General features: G+C 42.6%; 1 protein-coding gene across 12 annotated transcripts in view; it reads left to right on the plus strand.

Annotated features, from left to right (window-relative positions):
* The window catches only part of FLT3 (fms related receptor tyrosine kinase 3), a 120,187-nt gene that overhangs the window by 93,401 nt on the left and 9,404 nt on the right, over positions 1 to 17,382 (plus strand). For all 12 annotated transcript variants that reach the window (XM_077868278.1, XM_077868272.1, XM_077868274.1 and 9 more), the window contains 11 exons: positions 357 to 465; positions 744 to 922; positions 1,766 to 1,872; positions 1,959 to 2,091; positions 2,181 to 2,285; positions 6,082 to 6,192; positions 7,055 to 7,208; positions 9,088 to 9,170; positions 10,149 to 10,276; positions 13,918 to 14,040; positions 17,123 to 17,234. In XM_077868278.1, coding sequence (XP_077724404.1) covers positions 357 to 465; positions 744 to 922; positions 1,766 to 1,872; positions 1,959 to 2,091; positions 2,181 to 2,285; positions 6,082 to 6,192; positions 7,055 to 7,208; positions 9,088 to 9,170; positions 10,149 to 10,276; positions 13,918 to 14,040; positions 17,123 to 17,234 — 1,344 coding nt within the window. The remainder of the gene's footprint in view (positions 1 to 356; positions 466 to 743; positions 923 to 1,765; positions 1,873 to 1,958; positions 2,092 to 2,180; positions 2,286 to 6,081; positions 6,193 to 7,054; positions 7,209 to 9,087; positions 9,171 to 10,148; positions 10,277 to 13,917; positions 14,041 to 17,122; positions 17,235 to 17,382) is intronic.

Consider the following 17,382-nt stretch of genomic DNA (forward strand, 5'->3'; position numbering starts at 1 on the left):
TTGGCCTATAAAAAGATGAAAGTACATTTTTTTGGACTTTTTGTCCATGTTCTCCTGAAGCTGAGAATCATTTTGATTCTTGGAGATAGAGTTGCACACCTCAGCTCTCTACAGGAGGGGACTGGTAGTGGGAAAATGGTGTTTTGCAAATTGGTGGTAGGGCTGCCTGTCCAGAAAACTCCATACAAGGGGCAAAAAGGGAATAACCAGAGGTCTTGAGTCATCCTGCATATGAGATACCCTCACAGAGGCACAACTGTTTGGAGTAGATGGGAAGGCTAGATGATGCAAACCCTGAAGCCATTTCTGGAAAGTACCATACCACATGAACTTATTTTACGTGTCATTCTCTACAGGGAAACCTCAGGTGCAAGCCAACACATCAGCAAGTCAGGCTTCTTGCTCCTCTGATGGATACCCATTACCATCTTGGACCTGGAAGAAATGTTCAGACAAGTCTCCCAAGTAAGGAGGATATTGGTGTCTCTTGTGTCGGAAGAACATAAAACTCACACTCTCTCTGACATATTGACTCTTTCTCATGAATACAGTTGAAGAAGAAATGATGAAGTATTTAGAGTGTTTACCTTCTGAGTCAGCCATAATTCTAAAGGGTCACAGATTGCTTCTGCTAACTTATAACAGGGAAATCTCTTCTAGAGCTCCCTAGACAAACCCTCACTTCTAATCTGATGACAGCCCCACCCACTGGCCTAACTTCTCTGTCTGCCATTTCCTTTCAGCTGCACGGAGGAAATCACAGAAGGAATTTGGAATAAAAAGGCTAACAGAAAAGTATTTGGACAGTGGACATCGAGCAGTACTCTTAACATGAGTGAAGCTGTAAAAGGATTCCTGGTGAAGTGCTGTGCATACAATTCCCTTGGCACATCTTGTGAAACAATCCTTTTAAACTCACCAGGTATACAGCAGTTGCTATTGTAATGTGCCACCTTCAGGAATTCCCCACTAGAAGGCCATTCCTGTCGTTGGTTTTTATTTGGGGAATTTTACAAGTGCATAGAGGTTCAGTGTGTGAGCCAAGAAGGCTTTTTGAGTCAAGCAAGAATCCCCACTGAACATATGCCATTTTGTAATTCAAGACCAGAGTGACTTCTACTTCCATTAGTATGACTCACGAGTTACAGTGATGGAAGTAGAACCATAAACCCCCAGAATAGGAAGGATTTACCAAAAGATCCAATGCAAGAGAAACTGATTTAGTAATTTCGGGTCTCTACCATTTTCTCTTTAGGTTAATCTCCTTCTGTGCCTTTAAGCCTGCGGTTCTATAATTTCTGGTTTGTTTTTTATTTTTTTAAATTTATTTTATTATTATTATTTTTTCTGGTTTGTTTTTTAGATCCCTCCCAACTTAAACAAGTCTGAAACCTGCCCACCAAGTTTGGTGTTTGGAATCACTGCATCCCCAAAACTAACTTCCCATTCATACGATACCTTCAATGGGAGAGCGCGAACTTTTTTTTTTAATTTATATATCCTGTGGGTTTAACTAGATGTAATTGGTATAACCCTAGCCAGTGATTTTCTTTTTTAAAATGGGGTCAAAATCATTCAAAATATTCTTAGGAAGGGAACTTGTCTTTTATATGAAAATTGCCTGATTTTCCATGGGGAGATGAGTAGGTGCTTGTAAGGACTGCAAAGGATGATTTCTCAAATAGGAGGTGGGAGATTATACTGAGATTCTACTCCATCAACCAGGAACACAGATTCATTGCTCGATGACACTCTTCCCTTGCAGGGCCCTTCCCTTTCATCCAAGACAACGTCTCGTTCTATGCAACAGTTGGGCTCTGTCTTCCCTTCATTGCAATTCTAACCATGCTTATTTGTCACAAGTACAAAAAGGTAAAAGCAAAAGTAAAAATTCATCCCCATTTCCCATTTCTGAGGGACTGCCTGTTGCTAATGGACCCATTATTTCACTTCTGAAGCAATTTAGGTATGAAAGCCAGCTGCAGATGGTACAGGTGACGGGCTCTTTGGATAATGAGTACTTCTACATTGATTTCAGAGAATATGAATATGATCTCAAATGGGAGTTTCCCAGAGAAAATTTAGAATTTGGTAAGACTCGAATGGTCCCAATGTTTCTAGAGTATTTCCTTTCTGTTGGGAAATCTCTAAGGTACACTCACTCACCATTTATCTTGCAGGGAAGGTACTAGGATCAGGTGCTTTTGGAAAAGTGATGAATGCAACAGCTTATGGAATTAGTAAAACAGGAGTCTCCATCCAGGTGGCAGTCAAAATGCTGAAAGGTACAGTAAAGTGGGATGGTGTCCACAAAGATGCACAAAATGGGAGGCATGGTCTCCCGCCTCCTCTTCGTCTATTTGTTTCCATCATTCTTATGCTTATTGCTTGCCATGTTTCAAGGCGGAAAGAGGCCTGAGGTGGGGTTAGGGTCAACCAAGTCGTGAATATATTTTTTATTTTTTTAAGATTTTATTTATTTATTCATAAGAGACACACACACACAGAGAGAAGCAGAAACACAGGCAGAGGGAGAAGCAGGCTCCAGGGAGGGAGCCCGATGCAGGACGCGGGACCCGATCCCGGGTCTCCAGTATCAGCCTTGGGCTGAAAGCGGGCGCTAAACCACTGGGCCACCAGGGCTGCCCAAAGTTGTGAATATAAAATACAAGTCATGAATGCCAAACTCCACCTATTCTTCTTCAGGCTTTGTTGAGTACTTTCGGCTTCAATATAAGGGAGTACTGTTACTCCAGGCAGATGTTGTTTCTCACATTTTGATACAGACTCTGGGTAGAAAAACAAATTGAAGCCCTCTGTATTCTCACTTCCCACTCGTGGCTTCATGCCCTCCCACCTGCTCTCCACTGTCGTCCCTCCCCTGAGCACCACTCACTCAGCAAGAGCACCCCAGTTGGCTTTTGCTGAGGTGATCAGCGACCTCCAACAAACTAAATCTAATGAGCATCTTTCAGCCTATATGTTACTTGAATTTTCAGCATAAATTGGCACAACTAGCTGTTCTCTCTTTTAAACACTCTCTCCCTCTGGTTTCCTTGTCATCATATTTCTTTGTTTTTTTTCTCCTCCCTCTCTGCCTGCTTCATGGTCCTTTGTGGGCTCCTGGGCCCAGCTTTTTATGTGGGGTTCCTGAAGGCTTGCTCCTCAACCACCCTCCCTTTCACTCCACACGCTCACCACAGGCTATGTCAATGACACCCATAACTTCATCCCATGTACAAAAGGTTCTCACAATTGCATCTCCCTTTTGAGCCTCCAGTTTTGTCCAAATGCTTGGGTGTCTCAAAAGTTTCTCTACTTCAGACTGAACTCCTCCAACCCTGGCCCTCCATCAAGGCTCCCTCTCTGTGATTGGTTATGAGTACCAGTGACTAGCTACATTCCCCAGAGTTGGGCAGACCAGGACCTAGGACTCATCCTTGAAACCATCTTCATTCTAGCACCCTACAAGCCATCCCTATCAGGTTTCCTGCTTGGTGTTCCTTGAATCCATCCTCTCCTTCTCTCTATTACACCACCCTAGTCCGAATCTATCTCTCCTGAACAGCTGCAGTAACCTTCCAGGCAGGGACCCTTTAGGCACCCTATAGGAACCCTTACCTCCTTTTAGATTTTTTTTTTTAAGATTTTATGTATTTATTCATGAGAGACACAGAGAGAGTCAGAGACACAGGCAGAGGGAGAAGCAGGCTCCCTGTGGAGAGCCTGATATGAAACTAGATCCTGGGACCCCTAGATCACAACCTGAGACAGAGGCAGATGCTCAACCAGTGAGCCACCCAGGCGTCCCTCTTTTTGGATTCTTGATATTAAAGCCCAAGTGACAGTTATGAAATGCAAAGCAGATCATTTTACTACTTAATTTCCAGATGCTTTTGATAACTCCCGAAGTAGTCTGCACAGTTCTATGCGATCTGGCTGCCCACCTCCCTACCCCACACTCAGCATAGCAGAACACTGATCTTCTTTCAGTTCCTCCAGAGCACAGGGCTGCATCCCACCCCTGGGCCTTTATACAGGACGATCCCTCTGCTCACCCTTCCCCTTTCATATGGTTCTCTCTCACTCCTCCTTTAGATCTCAGCAGAAATATCACTTCCTCAGGGAAGCCTTCTCTCACACCACAAAGGACATCAACTTCCTTGCTGTATGCTCCGTTATCTCTCCATAGTCTTCTTTCCTATGCAGTTCATTACAGTTGTAATGACCTATTTTCTTAATTATTCCATTAGTGTCTCATCTTCCACATTAGCCTGTAAGCCTCATGAGAGCAAGGGTTGTATTGGTCTTGTGTTTTCTTGTATTTTGATCTTTGCCCAATCTATTACTTCAGTATGGAATATTCTCTCTCCCTTCCCACTGTTTAACTCTTATTTTTCCTCAGGTCTCAGCACAGGTATTTTGGTGTCCCCTTCCACACCTTTCCACCGCTAGGTTAGGTGTCCCTCTTGTGTGACCTCACAGCATCCCAACATTCATTTGCCACTTTGTGTGTATTACACTATGTTGTAATTGTTTATTTCCTTGTTTTCCTTTTCCAGGAGACTCTAAATTCCAGGAAGACAGGGGATGTGTCTTGTCTATAATTCATTCCCCCATTGCTTGGCACATTGCCTCACATACTGTAGGCATTCAATAAATATTTGTTCAGTGAATGAATGAGTGAATTAATGGGTAAGAATGAATAAAAGGTATCTGAAAGTCAGGTGATGAAAGTGCTTTGAAAAGTTAAGCACACCATAAAATATAATATTTTGGTTGTGAGGAACAAGACATGGACGTTTGAAAAGCATGGATCCCTATAAAACATGAAACAGCAGAAGACATGACTCATACTAGTGAGTCATAGCGCTCACATGAAGAATCTCACTCCCATGCCAAAATGTTGGAGTAAAGATACCCCCAAGGATACCCTCACTAAATCAAATTCAATGGCATCAGTGATCTGGAAAAGCTAGCATAAAGGCGAGGATGTCGTCCAAGACAAAATAATGGTATTTGGAAATATTCAATCAAATCTTCACTGAATGTAAAGAAAAGTTATTGTGTCTATAAGAAATAAATACATTAAAAGAGGAGTAGGTGCCTGGTGCCTGGAGAGGGAAACCCAAAGACCCTGCCCTTACCTCTAGGGTTATAGCACCCTCCTGGGCAGGGACTCTTGAATCACTTGGGCACCTCAACCTCAGTGACATGAGACCTTTGAGTTTATCAATAACTACCCTCATGCTGGGATGCCTGGGTGGCTCAGTGGTTGAGCATCTGCCTTCGCCTCAGAGTGTGATCCCAGGATCTGGGATCAGGTCCTGCATCGGGTTCCTTGTGAGGAGCCTGCTTCTCCCCCTGCCTGTCTTTCTCTCTCTCTCTCTCTCTCTCTCTCTGTGTCTCTCATGAATTAATAAATGAATCTTAAAAAAAAAAATACCCTCATGCTATGCTTCTAAGCAAGATTGTGAATACAATTTGCCAAGCTATCTGAACTTATCTTCAGGGAGAGAATGCATTGGCCAACAGATACATTCTAGACTATTTGGCAGTTATGTTTCTCATGATCAATTAATGAATCTCTTGAGAACTTGGTTAATGGGAATTGGTCTCTTTGACCTTCTCACCATTGGCTCCATTGACAAATTTAAGGTTTTAGACCTGAGGACCACAAGCTGGAACCAATCTTGCTGACACTCTTATCTTGTCTCTCTGTGCCCAACAAATCCAAGAGTCAAAAAAAAGTTATGTTTCTCCCGTCAGTATATTTATTAACTTCCATTGTGGAGGAAAATCATGTGTTAGTTTGTTTTCTGAGGGTCAACTATAAAGATTCTTATTTTGATACATAGGGGAATGTTCAGTAGAAAGGCACATTATTGGACTCAACTTTTATACTGTGATCTTGAAAATTATGTCTTAAATTCAAGATATTATTATTCAAAATTCATGTATTATTTTATGCATTTTAAAATTTTCATGCAAATCTCCTCTGCACTGAAGAAAGTTTTATTAAAATATCTAAAATATCTATTTTGCTTTAGTTCTATATTTTTTATGCTCTTCCACTGACAGAAAAGGCAGACAGTTCTGAAAGAGAGGCTCTCATGTCTGAACTCAAAATGATGACTCACCTGGGAAACCACGAGAATATCGTGAATCTACTGGGGGCATGCACGCTGTCAGGTAATCAATTCGTATTAAAAACATCTCATCAAAAATATTTTATCTGAAGACAAAGAGGACATTTGTTCTCAGTTTTTCCTCTCCTCAGTGATAGAACAGGCCCTCAAACCTGAGCAGAGGTAGACATCCAGCGCTCTGCAATCAGGTGGGTCAGTATAGTCATCAGAGTGTCATCTCTGTATTGGGATGTGCCACATAACTCTAACCTACTAAACGACAACAGTACCGCAGGTACACTTTGTGGTATCTCATCTACCTGTCCAGATGACGCTTCTCCCCCAGCTGTCAAATTGGCCCAAATGCAGTGGGGAGAATGGCCGTAGAGTTTGGTGGCTGCGTGGTTTGGGCTGCTTCAAATAAGGCACAGCGAAGGCGAGATGTCAAACTCCATTTTCCCAGTATTCAATGGAGCATGTGCTCTGATTCACTTCTGCCCAGAAACATGGGAAAGGTGTGCTGGAGGAGGGTCACTGGGACAAAAAAGTAGAGAACAAGAACAAATGGAACTAAGAAGATACTCATGACCTATATCTCCTACCTCCCTCAAGCAACAGATTGGCATATATTTGCCAAGTGTGCACAATGCAGCTGGCATATTATTCCCAGTTGCAAACTGGAGAATCCAAGTGGCCAGTGATTATTGCTGAGGCAGCAGGTACCACAAGGGCCCACATGGAAGGCAGAAGACACTGCTTTCCAAAGGACTCAGAGCCAAAAGCTGAAATTGAGTTGTACTCAGAAAAAGTTGTACTCTCCCAAAATCAGGAGAGAAGTAGGCTCTCATAGATTATGCTGTCTGTCACACAGACATCTGAAAAAATTATTTGGAATTTGTATACCTATAATGAAAACTCTGTTTCAGGACCAATTTACTTGATTTTTGAATATTGTTGCTATGGTGATCTTCTCAACTATTTAAGAAATAAAAGAGAAAAGTTTCACAGGACATGGACGGAAATTTTCAAGGAACACAATTTCAGTTTTTACCCCACTTTCCAATCACATCCAAATTCCAGGTAAGAGAATTGGGCCAAGGTTTCACAATTAAACATTATAGAACACAGACCCAGTATGATGGTTAAACACCCTGCGCTGGCCTGTCTCTGAAGGCCATAATCCAGCATTGTATGGTCTCTGAGCTCTAGGATCTAGAAAGGTCAATTATCTTTGCTCCTGTTGGTTTCTCTGCTGATCTGGAACAATGAGATTTTCACTTTCCTATGGCACAGGGGCTGTAGCTGTCTCCATCCACCTGTGCCTGAATCACACTCTGGACGCATACTCGGTTTTGGGAAGAGTGTGTCTTTGAGTCTTTCAGCTCTCCTGGATAACCCATAGGAACTGGTAGAAAGAATGAACACTTTTTCCAAAGTCCTTGACATGTTCATAGAGAATAGTTCAGGTCTTGGGAGTTTGGTGCAAAAGAGCTCTGACCTCATAAATTGGATTTTCAAAAATTAAAATGGCTCAATTGACAGAATGTGATGGAGATAAAATTAAGTAGTGGTGACATTTGTCTCTCTGCTCTGGGTTGTATATTCTGTATCCGTAGGGAGCCTGAGTGATTCTTGGTCCTGTTGGGATATTTTGTTTTAGCATGTATAAATGAGGGCTGCAGCAGTTTGGCGGGATGCTTGTCATCCTCCTCATCCATGGAAATTTCTTGCTAATTACTTGAACAATGTATGACACCTTTCTCGAAGTGAATTCACAGGCATTCTTGATAGAATAATTAATTCCTCAATCTATAGTGTGTTTCTATCTCCCTCCACACATATGAAAGGCTCCCCCTTATTCTTTATCCTAAAGGCAGGTTTTTAGAGACTTTTGTCTTTACTGAGGGACTTTTGGAGGGTGCATTTGAGATTCCAGCCTTGTTTTTTCTAGCGTGTAGGTTTCAGTGCTTTGGCCTTCTAAGGTCTAAGATAGAGACCTAACATCTGAAAGCTGGGAGGCCCCTTGGAGATCCCCATGGCCGTTCCTATGTGGTTGCCTTTTCCCGATTCATACGTGTCTCAACCATCCTGTCTTTCATGCTCATTTCTTTATTCATATTCTAAAACAGAAAATTCTGCAATGTCAACTGTATTCTAGGATAGAGGCTCTTAATGAGTCAGGTAGTGTGAGCAGCACTCCGTGGTTAGTTAGTAACAACCAATGCTGGTCAACAGGGCCTTTGATTTCTTCTAGTCACCAGGGTATTATATACACTGAAGCAATTTAGGAATATTTGTGGTCTGCAAGCATAAAGCCATTTTCCAAAGATATGGAAATTATAAATTGGGCTGAATTTGTATGCTGGAATAAATGGAATAATTGTCTGTATATAATGCACACAGAATTCCTCAGTGAAGAATTTTATGTCATACACCATAAAAGAGAGTTTCGTTGTTACTATTTATTAGTTTCACCGGGAAAGGAAATGCGCTTTATTTACAAAGACCAACTTGAGAAAAGAACGATGGTAAAACACAGGTCTTTAGAGAAGATCTGTATTACAGGCCCTTTTGTAGGGAAAGTAGGCTTTTAGAAACAAGAAGTGTGAGTCCTCATTATACTTTTTGTTAGCTTCGTGATTTCAGTGAATCACATTTATCTCACCAAGTGTTTTATAGCTTGTCAAGTTGTGGCAAGGACTGATTGAGGTCCTGTTTGAAGTGTGGGACCCTGTACAGATAATGGGGATCACTCCTCTTCTCATTAAACTTGGCAAACTCAATGCCACATATCTTTAATGTCCACACACACACACACAAAATTGGACCAGTAGATGCCTTGCTTTTAATTTAAAAGCCCATTTATAACTGGAATTCATTTCTTTGATGAATTGTATTTTTTTAAATAAAATGTCTACTTAGAAGACGAACATAAATAACAAAATAATTTTTTTAATAGTATGCCTGGTTCAAGAGAAGTTCAGATACAACAGGACTTGGATCACATCTCAGGGCTCAATGGGAATTCATTTCAATCTGAAGGTAATATTTTATCCTAATAAGTAGCACCTTAAAATAGAAACAGATAGAGGAATTCTGTTAGCTGTTTTTTTAAAACTGTGTAAATGCAAAGAATGTTTTTCTTTTTTTTTTGCTAATGCAAATGTAGGTTTATTAATGCATACTTGCCTTAAAGGTAGTGAAAAGCCAACACTTTAGATACTGTGCATTTGATGTCAGGGTGCAACTAATGAACACTGAGGACTATTTTATTTGGTCAGGTGGTTATTTATTTATTTATTTATTTATGAGAGAGAGAGAGGCAGAGACACAGGCAGAGGGAGAAGCAGGCTCCATGCAGGGAGCCTGATGTGGGATTCCATCCTGGACCCCAGGATCATGCCTTGAGCCAAAAGCTGACGCTCAACCACTGAGCCACCCAGGAGTCCCACGTGGTTCTTTCTAAAATCATAAATTAATTAGAGCCACCAATTACTGATAAGTGGGAAAATGAGGAGTTCTGGGATCAGACAGGAGTTGGGTTAACCTTGGGTTTCTTCACTTTCTGGCTGGAAGACTTTGGACAATTTATGTAACCATCTGCGTCACAATTTTGTCATCTGTAAAATGGGCCTAATGGTACTCTCGTCATGTAGCATTAGAAGGATTAAATGGAAGAACAGAAAGTGCCTAATACAGCTCATGAAATGTGGTAGCTTAGTGTTAATTCTTTCCAACGTTTCAAAGCTACCTCGAACAAATGAAGAGCATCTGAAAACTCCTGACTGATCAGGAGGTCGTCTGTCACCAAAGCAACTGAAGAGTTTATCATTCTAACCAAGAGGAATCTCTAGCTGACCCTTCATAGGCCCCACAAGTTTAGCATGAATGGGTTAGCCCCAGTGCTACTGGGAAAATGCAATGGGAGCTCCACTGTGACTTTAATAACCTCCCCATGCAGATGTAATAGGGCAGCTTCTTAGACTTTGGGCAAACATGAAGGCCAGTTTTGTTTTACAGATGAAATAGAATATGAAAACCAAAAAAGGCTGGAGGAAGAGGAGGACCTAAATGTGCTGACATTTGAAGACCTTCTTTGCTTCGCATATCAAGTTGCCAAAGGAATGGAATTTCTGGAATTTAAGTCGGTAAGCCCCTTTTGAAGGAGAAACTAACAGCGACAAGATAATTTTGGAAATGAGATGTGCTTTCCTTTTTTCTTATTTTAACTGGTATCCCTTAAAGTCCATCGCCCCTCCTCTCCCTTCCCTCTGGCCACCCCCCTTTCGCTGTTGGAGCGACCTAGAATGTTCATCACACCAGCTCTGGATGAATTATGGTGTGAAAGCCTGAGATCTCTTATTAGATACTGGTTATCACAGCCCTCCCAGGTGGTCCAAAGTCCCCTGACAGGAAGTTAGAACTAGGGGACAGTGTCAGCCATTCCTTAGCCAGTCAGTTCGGATTGTTCAGGCTGTGACCCTGGATAAACAGAGGCTCAAACACACTGTGCTCTGCGCTCCAGGCCAGCCACCAGCCTCCTGCAAGAGAGGCCATTGCCTCTTCTGTGGGGTTGTGTGCTGAGCTAGCAGGATCCTTGTGTACCTGCTGGCCGTCCGCTGCCAAGCCCAGATCCATGGGGCCATGATGTGAGGGCCGTGGAACCCTCTTCGGACTATGGCTTCTACCTCAGTTTTGCATTCTTCCTATAATGGCCTTTCAGCCCTGTTCTCAGACATTTCAAGGGTCTGCTGCCTGTGAGCAGATGTAAGGCATTCCTCGGGCTGCTTTCCATCCTCACTGTCTTAACGTTCTGTTACCTTCTGTGTACTTCCCAAACTCTTCCCTCCATTTTTCCCTTTGAATCGTTGCTTCTCTTTCCCCCCTCTTTCCTTCATGTCCCTCCCTTTGCCTCCTCTCTGCTCGTTCTCCCTGAATTTGGAGAGAATAATTTCACTTGTATTTTTTTCTTTAAAAAAATTAATTTCTTTAATATATTGTCATAGGTCAGGTATGTCTCAGTTTGAAAAAGATTGACATGGGGATCCCTGGGTGGCTCAGCGATTTGGTGCCTGCCTTCGGCCCAGGGTGTGATCCTGGAGACCCGGGATCAAGTCCCACGTCGGGCTCCCTGCATGGAGCCTGCTTCTCCCTCTGCCTGTGTCTCTGCCTCTCTGTGTGTGTGTGTGCTCTCGTGAATAAATAAATAAGATCTTTAAAAAAAACAAAAGATTGACATGAAATAAATCAATAGCTTTGAAGAATAGAAAAAAAATGATAGTCACAATAGCAACCAAAGCTGTGAAGCATCTTGAGATAAACACAAGAAATATGCCAGATCCGCACGAAATGTTACTCAATGGCAAAAGAGAGACCTGAATAAATGCGCTTTACCATGTTCACATAGGAGAGATTCAGGGATTATTAGGAAAGCCAATTCTGTCCAAGTTAATCTGTGTATTTAACACAACTCCAGTTAGAATCTCAAGGGTCGTTTTTCCCCCTTGTGGATCTTGAAAGTGCATGTTACCTTCTTTGCGTTTCTTTTTCCAAATGTGGGCCTCTTTGCTCAGTAGTTAAAAAACAAATTTCTGTCTCATGATATTTTCCCACCCCTCTTCTCAGAGGCACATTCTCTTCATCTTCCCTGTCTGCTGTCAGATTCCTCTTAAGTATCTATGGTTGGCTTATGTATAGTTTACCTGCTCGGCTATGGTAGTGCTCTTGTGTCTTTTTTTTTTTTTTTAAGATTTTATTTATTTATTCATGAGAGACACACACGCACACACACAGAGGCAGAGACACAGACACAGGTAGAGGGAGAAGCAGGCTCCATGCAGGGAGCTCGCCGTGGGACTCGATCCTGGTTCTCCAGGATCACGCCCTGGGCTGAAGGTGGCGCTAAACCGCTGAGCCACCTGGGCTGCCCTCGTGTGTCTTTATAGACCTTGGAGGGCCTTGACCTTCATCATCTGGCCTGGTTTGCTGCCTGTCTTTAAAATAAATACACAAATGACTCACAACCAGAAGTCAAGGGGCGCTGCTTTCCCCTCCCCCCCCCGTCTGCGCTTATTGTAATAAGATTTTTTTTTGAGGAATACCCAGTTTCTGAGACCCTTTACACCTTGTTTTCCCTTTACACCCTCTTCTCTACATCATGACATCACTGTCTCCTGTTTCTCTTTTCTCCCTACTTCTCTGGTAGCTCCTCGCTTCCACCGTAGGTTCTGTGAGTCCATCCAGAGTTACCCAGGCACTAACTAGTGCCGAGCGCTCTGCTAGGTGCTGAGATAGAGTCAGAGCTTATCACTGATAGGGGACAAAGAGACAGCAGACATGCAAGTCAAAGATGACACTGTAATATGGGAAATACTTGTGTTCCAGTAATTCTGGGAACCCAGGGGAGACATGGGCATATCAGAACTGGGGACAGCAGTGCGGGACAGCAGAGGGTGCAGAAAAGGCTTGCGGAAGGAGCTTGTGCTTGGGTTAGAGGAGATTTCTGGGAAAAAGGAAAACCAGCCCAGAACAGGGGATAGATCAGGGAACATGAAATCAGGAGGAAGTCTGTTGAGAAAGGTCACAGTGAAATGTATGGCATGTGGCTCCTTGGGCAACAGACAGAGTAGGGCCTGGTCCAGCAGTTACTTGGATATTCCAGGCTGAAGCTCAAGAGAGATGTCTGGGTTGGAAATAGAGGTTTGGTTATGGCAGTTGCATCTCTCTATTTGGATACAATGGCTCAGGGGTGGAATGAGAGGGCGCAGCCCTGGGGAATGAGAGCAGGCCGGCCTGGAGCCGCAGCGGGAAGCAGCTTCCACCAGGCAGTTGGAAGAAAACGGGCCGGCGACGTGCTGAATTCAAAGAAGGAGGGACCTGAAGGAAGAGGAACTGGCCCAGCAGTACCAGGTGCCGCCAGGAGGTCAAATCATATCTCAACTGGATCAGTGCAGTGTGGTTCACTGCAGGGCTTAACCCAAGCAGCTGGGCAGACATCCGGGAGGAGGAAAGCTGGGTGCAGGCCTGGTAGTAAAGTGGGTGAAGAATAAATGGTCTACAGGTAGCGGACATCACTCTCAGAGAACTGGAGAAGGAGGAAGGAGAGCTAGATGGATTTTAGTCTGTTGGGTTTTTGCTTTTAGTTTTTCCAAGATTGAAGAGAGCTCTTTGGACCTTTGCTACTAGTGCTCTGTGCCTTTGAATATCTTCCTTCTTAGAGTTAATTCTCTTACCATTCAGATTAATGTCATGTCATCTGTCTACCCAGGGGCTCCTAATTCTATTTTAGTCCATCTTCCTAAATTATTTTTCACTTTTTCGAAATATATACATTTTTTTGATAGTATTTTCATTGCCAAAGCTATTCTCCCATCAAAAAAGAGATTATTTTCTCCACCCCGCAGTAAGAGTGCTGGAAGACAGCCTCTGAAAATCCCTTTGGGAGCTCAACCCTGGGTCCTGGTATTGTGCTATTTATAGCAATACGCGACACCCAGCCAGGCTTGATCTCCTTTCTAAGAACCCATCCTCTTGACCTCTGGGAATGTTCCATGAGCAACACAAGTGACCGCATCCACAGCAGGTAAAGAATTGGGCCATCTGTGTTCACTGTGTGTGCCACATGTCATGCATGATGACTGCTGGTGGTGGCCCAGTAAAGATAAGACACCTTGATGAACCATGCTTTCCTATCACCTGGAATTCCTACTGAACCTGAAACTGGAAGCAAGATTGCACTCTCTGATAACCTACATCACAGTAAATAACACTCCAATTTCCTTCTTTATAGTGTGTTCACAGAGACCTGGCAGCCAGGAATGTGCTCGTGACCCATGGGAAAGTGGTGAAGATCTGTGATTTTGGATTGGCTCGAGATATTATGAGCGACTCCAACTATGTTATCAGGGGCAATGTAAGGCCGCTATTTTGCACATATTTTTTTACTATTATTGTGTGTTTTGTCATTGTTACGGTAGACGTCCACAACCGCTGTAGTACATGTTTGATTTATGGCAGCATCCAAAACCTTCCTCACTGCAGTCGGCTTTCTTATGTTTTAAAGCCTTTTCTGGAGGATCCCTGGTTGGCTCGGCGGTTTGGCGCCTGCCTTTGGCCCAGGGCGCGATCCTGGAGTCCCAGGATCGAGTCCTGCATCGGGCTCCTGGCATGGAGCCTGCTTCTCCCTCCTCCTGTGTCTCTGCCTCTCTCTCTCTCTCTATGTCTATCATAAATGAATAAATAAATCTTAAAAAAAAAAAAAGGCTATTCTGTAGCTTCAGGGAATATTCCAGTTATAATAAAAGCTGAGCAAAATAGCATCGCATCTGTCCTTGGGATAGTCAGAATAGATGAATTAGGGATCTTGGTCCAATCCACACTTAAAAAATCTCCTAACTTGAACTTACTTCAGTTCCCATAGCTATAAAGCAACTGGGGTCATATTTCCAATTATGGGAATTTGGCAGTAGCTACAATAAAGCATTTTTTAAAAGTACAACATATAAAAAAATAAAGTACAACATATAAATTAAAGATGAAATGTAAATTTTTAAAAGGCACAATATTTAAATTAAATATTCACTGATGAATATTCAGCATCTTATTACTATCACACAGGGAGACCTAAAACATGACCACTTGTTAAAAACAAAAAACCAACTAGGGACAGATGTGGGTTTTTTTGTTTTTTGTTTTTTGCTTTGGGTGGGGGATAGATGTGTTATTTAAGAATTATTGGAGGGACACCTGGATGGCTTAGTGGTTGAGCGTCTGCCTTTGGCTCAGGTCATGATCCCAGAGTCCTGGGATCAAGTCCTGCATCAGGCTCCCTGCAGGGAGCCTGCTTCTCCCTCTGCCTATGTCTCTGCCTCTCTGTGTCTCTCATGAATTTAAAAAAAAAAAAAAAACTTAAAAAAAAGAACTATTGGCAATACTAACTAGATGATAAAATTGCGTAGTGGAAAGAGTACAGCTTGTAAGAATCATACACCTAGAGTTAAATAATAGTAGCAGCAAGTCCTGATAGCGCTTACTGGGTGCTAAGCAGTATTCTTAAGTGCTTTACGTATATTGATTCATTTAGTCCGCAAAGTACCCACTTGTGGGTTGGGAGACCGAGACATAGAAATGGAATTCACCCATGATTCCACAGCATGTGGACTAGAGAGTGAATGGTCTGAGCCCCAAGTCTGTACGTAACCACTATGACACATGCATCATTTCCCGTGATTATATGCTTACCTCACTGGTGTCTTGTGGGAACAAACCAATAAAACCAACATGAAAGCACCTGTCTGGTGTAAATAGCCAATAAATGTTACAAATCAAATTAAACTGTATTCCCATTAGAATCAAATAACCATCTCAGCTGATTTTAGATCTCTACTTCACTCGTTGGAGCTGAAGTCATAAATATGATCAAAGCTCATGTGTGTTTGTGCAGTTTTTACCTTATGAGCTGGTGGTCTCTTATGTGGGAAGATGAATTCCCTTTGGCACCTCAATTAATTCTTGTAATTAATCAAATTAACCAGACTGGCCTGTTTGATTCTATCAGCTCATCGGTTTGTGTAGGATTTAAAATAGTTTCTTTCTTGAGCTTCAATTTTCTTTTTATTATATTCCTAAGTAATCTCTACACCCAATGTGGGGCTCAAGCTCACGACCCCAAGGTCCAGAGTCACATTCTCAACCAACTGAGTCAGTCAGGTGTCCTTTGAGCTCTGGTTTTAGTTGGCAGATTAAACATACACTGTGAAAGGCTCTTTACCTCATGAAAAAGAAAATACTACAAAATTCTCTGTCCTAGTAACCTATCTGCTCCTGTGTCTTGATTCTAATCTGAGGCTGTACTAACTAAAAACCTGCCTTTCATGCTACTGGAAATTATTAAAGCCACAGAAGCCAGCCTGGTGTCATTTCTCGAAGTGATGACATATGCTCCCCTCACCACATTCTTGTAGATGGCATTTCCACTAACGTTCTTCCAATAAATGCTTTAACAAAATATTCCATTAATTCACTAGTATTTACTTACCTCTGGGCGACTGACTAGTTAGTCCTTTATGGGAATTATCTATTGTTTAATTCACCCAATCCAAGCACAAGGCTTTGTTCAAGATGAGTTTTATTTATTTTTAAATATTTTATTGTTTATTTATGAGAGACACACACAGAGAGAGAGAGGCAGGGACACAGGCAGAGGGAGCAGCAGGCTCCATGCAGGGAGCCCGACACGGGACTCTATCTTGTGTCTCCAGGATCATGCCCTGGGCTGAAGGTAGCACTAAACCGCTGAGCCACCCAGGCTGCCCTGTTCAAGATGAGTTTTTTGTTATTTGTTTTTTTAAGATTTTTATTTATTTATTCATGAGAGACACACAGAGAGAGCGAGAGAGAGAGGCAGAGGCACAGGCAGAGGGAGAAGCAGGTTCCACGCAGGGAGTGCGACATGGGACTCGATCCCAGATTTCCAGGATCACGCCCTGGGCTGAAGGTGGCGCTAAACTGCTGAACCACTGGGGCTGCCCCCAAGATGAGTTTTAAAGAGATAGCCAGCTGTGAGGCGCACCTGGGCGGCTCAGTTGATTGGGCATCTGACTCTTGATTTCAGCTCAGGTCATTATCTTGGGGTTGTGAGACGTAGCCCTTTATGGGGCTCCAAGCTGAATGTGGAGCTTATTTACAATTCTCCTCTCTCTCTGTCCATTTCCTGGATTGCATGTGCTCTAAAGAGAGATAGAGAGAGAGAGAGAGAGAGAGATCCAGTTGGGTTTTTGTTTTTGTTTTATCTTTTTGTAAGGCTATTATGTTAGAATTTTGATTTGAAAGTGGAAAACTTCCACTTGAGAGATAATTTTCTACATTAAGCATTAAGAGTGCCTTTTGGAAGAAAATAAATTATATTACCTAGCTAATAAGAGAAAAGAAATACTCTTTGTCATTCAGTCAGTTCCCCACTGATCACCTTTGGTCTACTTTTGGACTCTACACAGGCCCGTCTGCCTGTAAAGTGGATGGCCCCTGAAAGCTTATTTGAAGGGATCTACACCATAAAGAGTGACGTCTGGTCATATGGAATATTACTCTGGGAAATATTCTCTCTTGGTACGTTTTGTACTTTGCTGCCATCCCTTGACCCCTCTGCACCCCCTCCCCATTCCTAAATCAAAGAGGGTGTGATATGGCCCTTCTAATGCTCACAAGAGCTAACTAATCTGACTTCTGTGCCCCTTCTTGTTTTATTTGTGGTGTC

The sequence above is a fragment of the Canis aureus genome, chromosome 24, assembly GCF_053574225.1.
Source record: "Canis aureus isolate CA01 chromosome 24, VMU_Caureus_v.1.0, whole genome shotgun sequence".
In the NCBI taxonomy this organism is placed as follows: domain Eukaryota; kingdom Metazoa; phylum Chordata; class Mammalia; order Carnivora; family Canidae; genus Canis; species Canis aureus.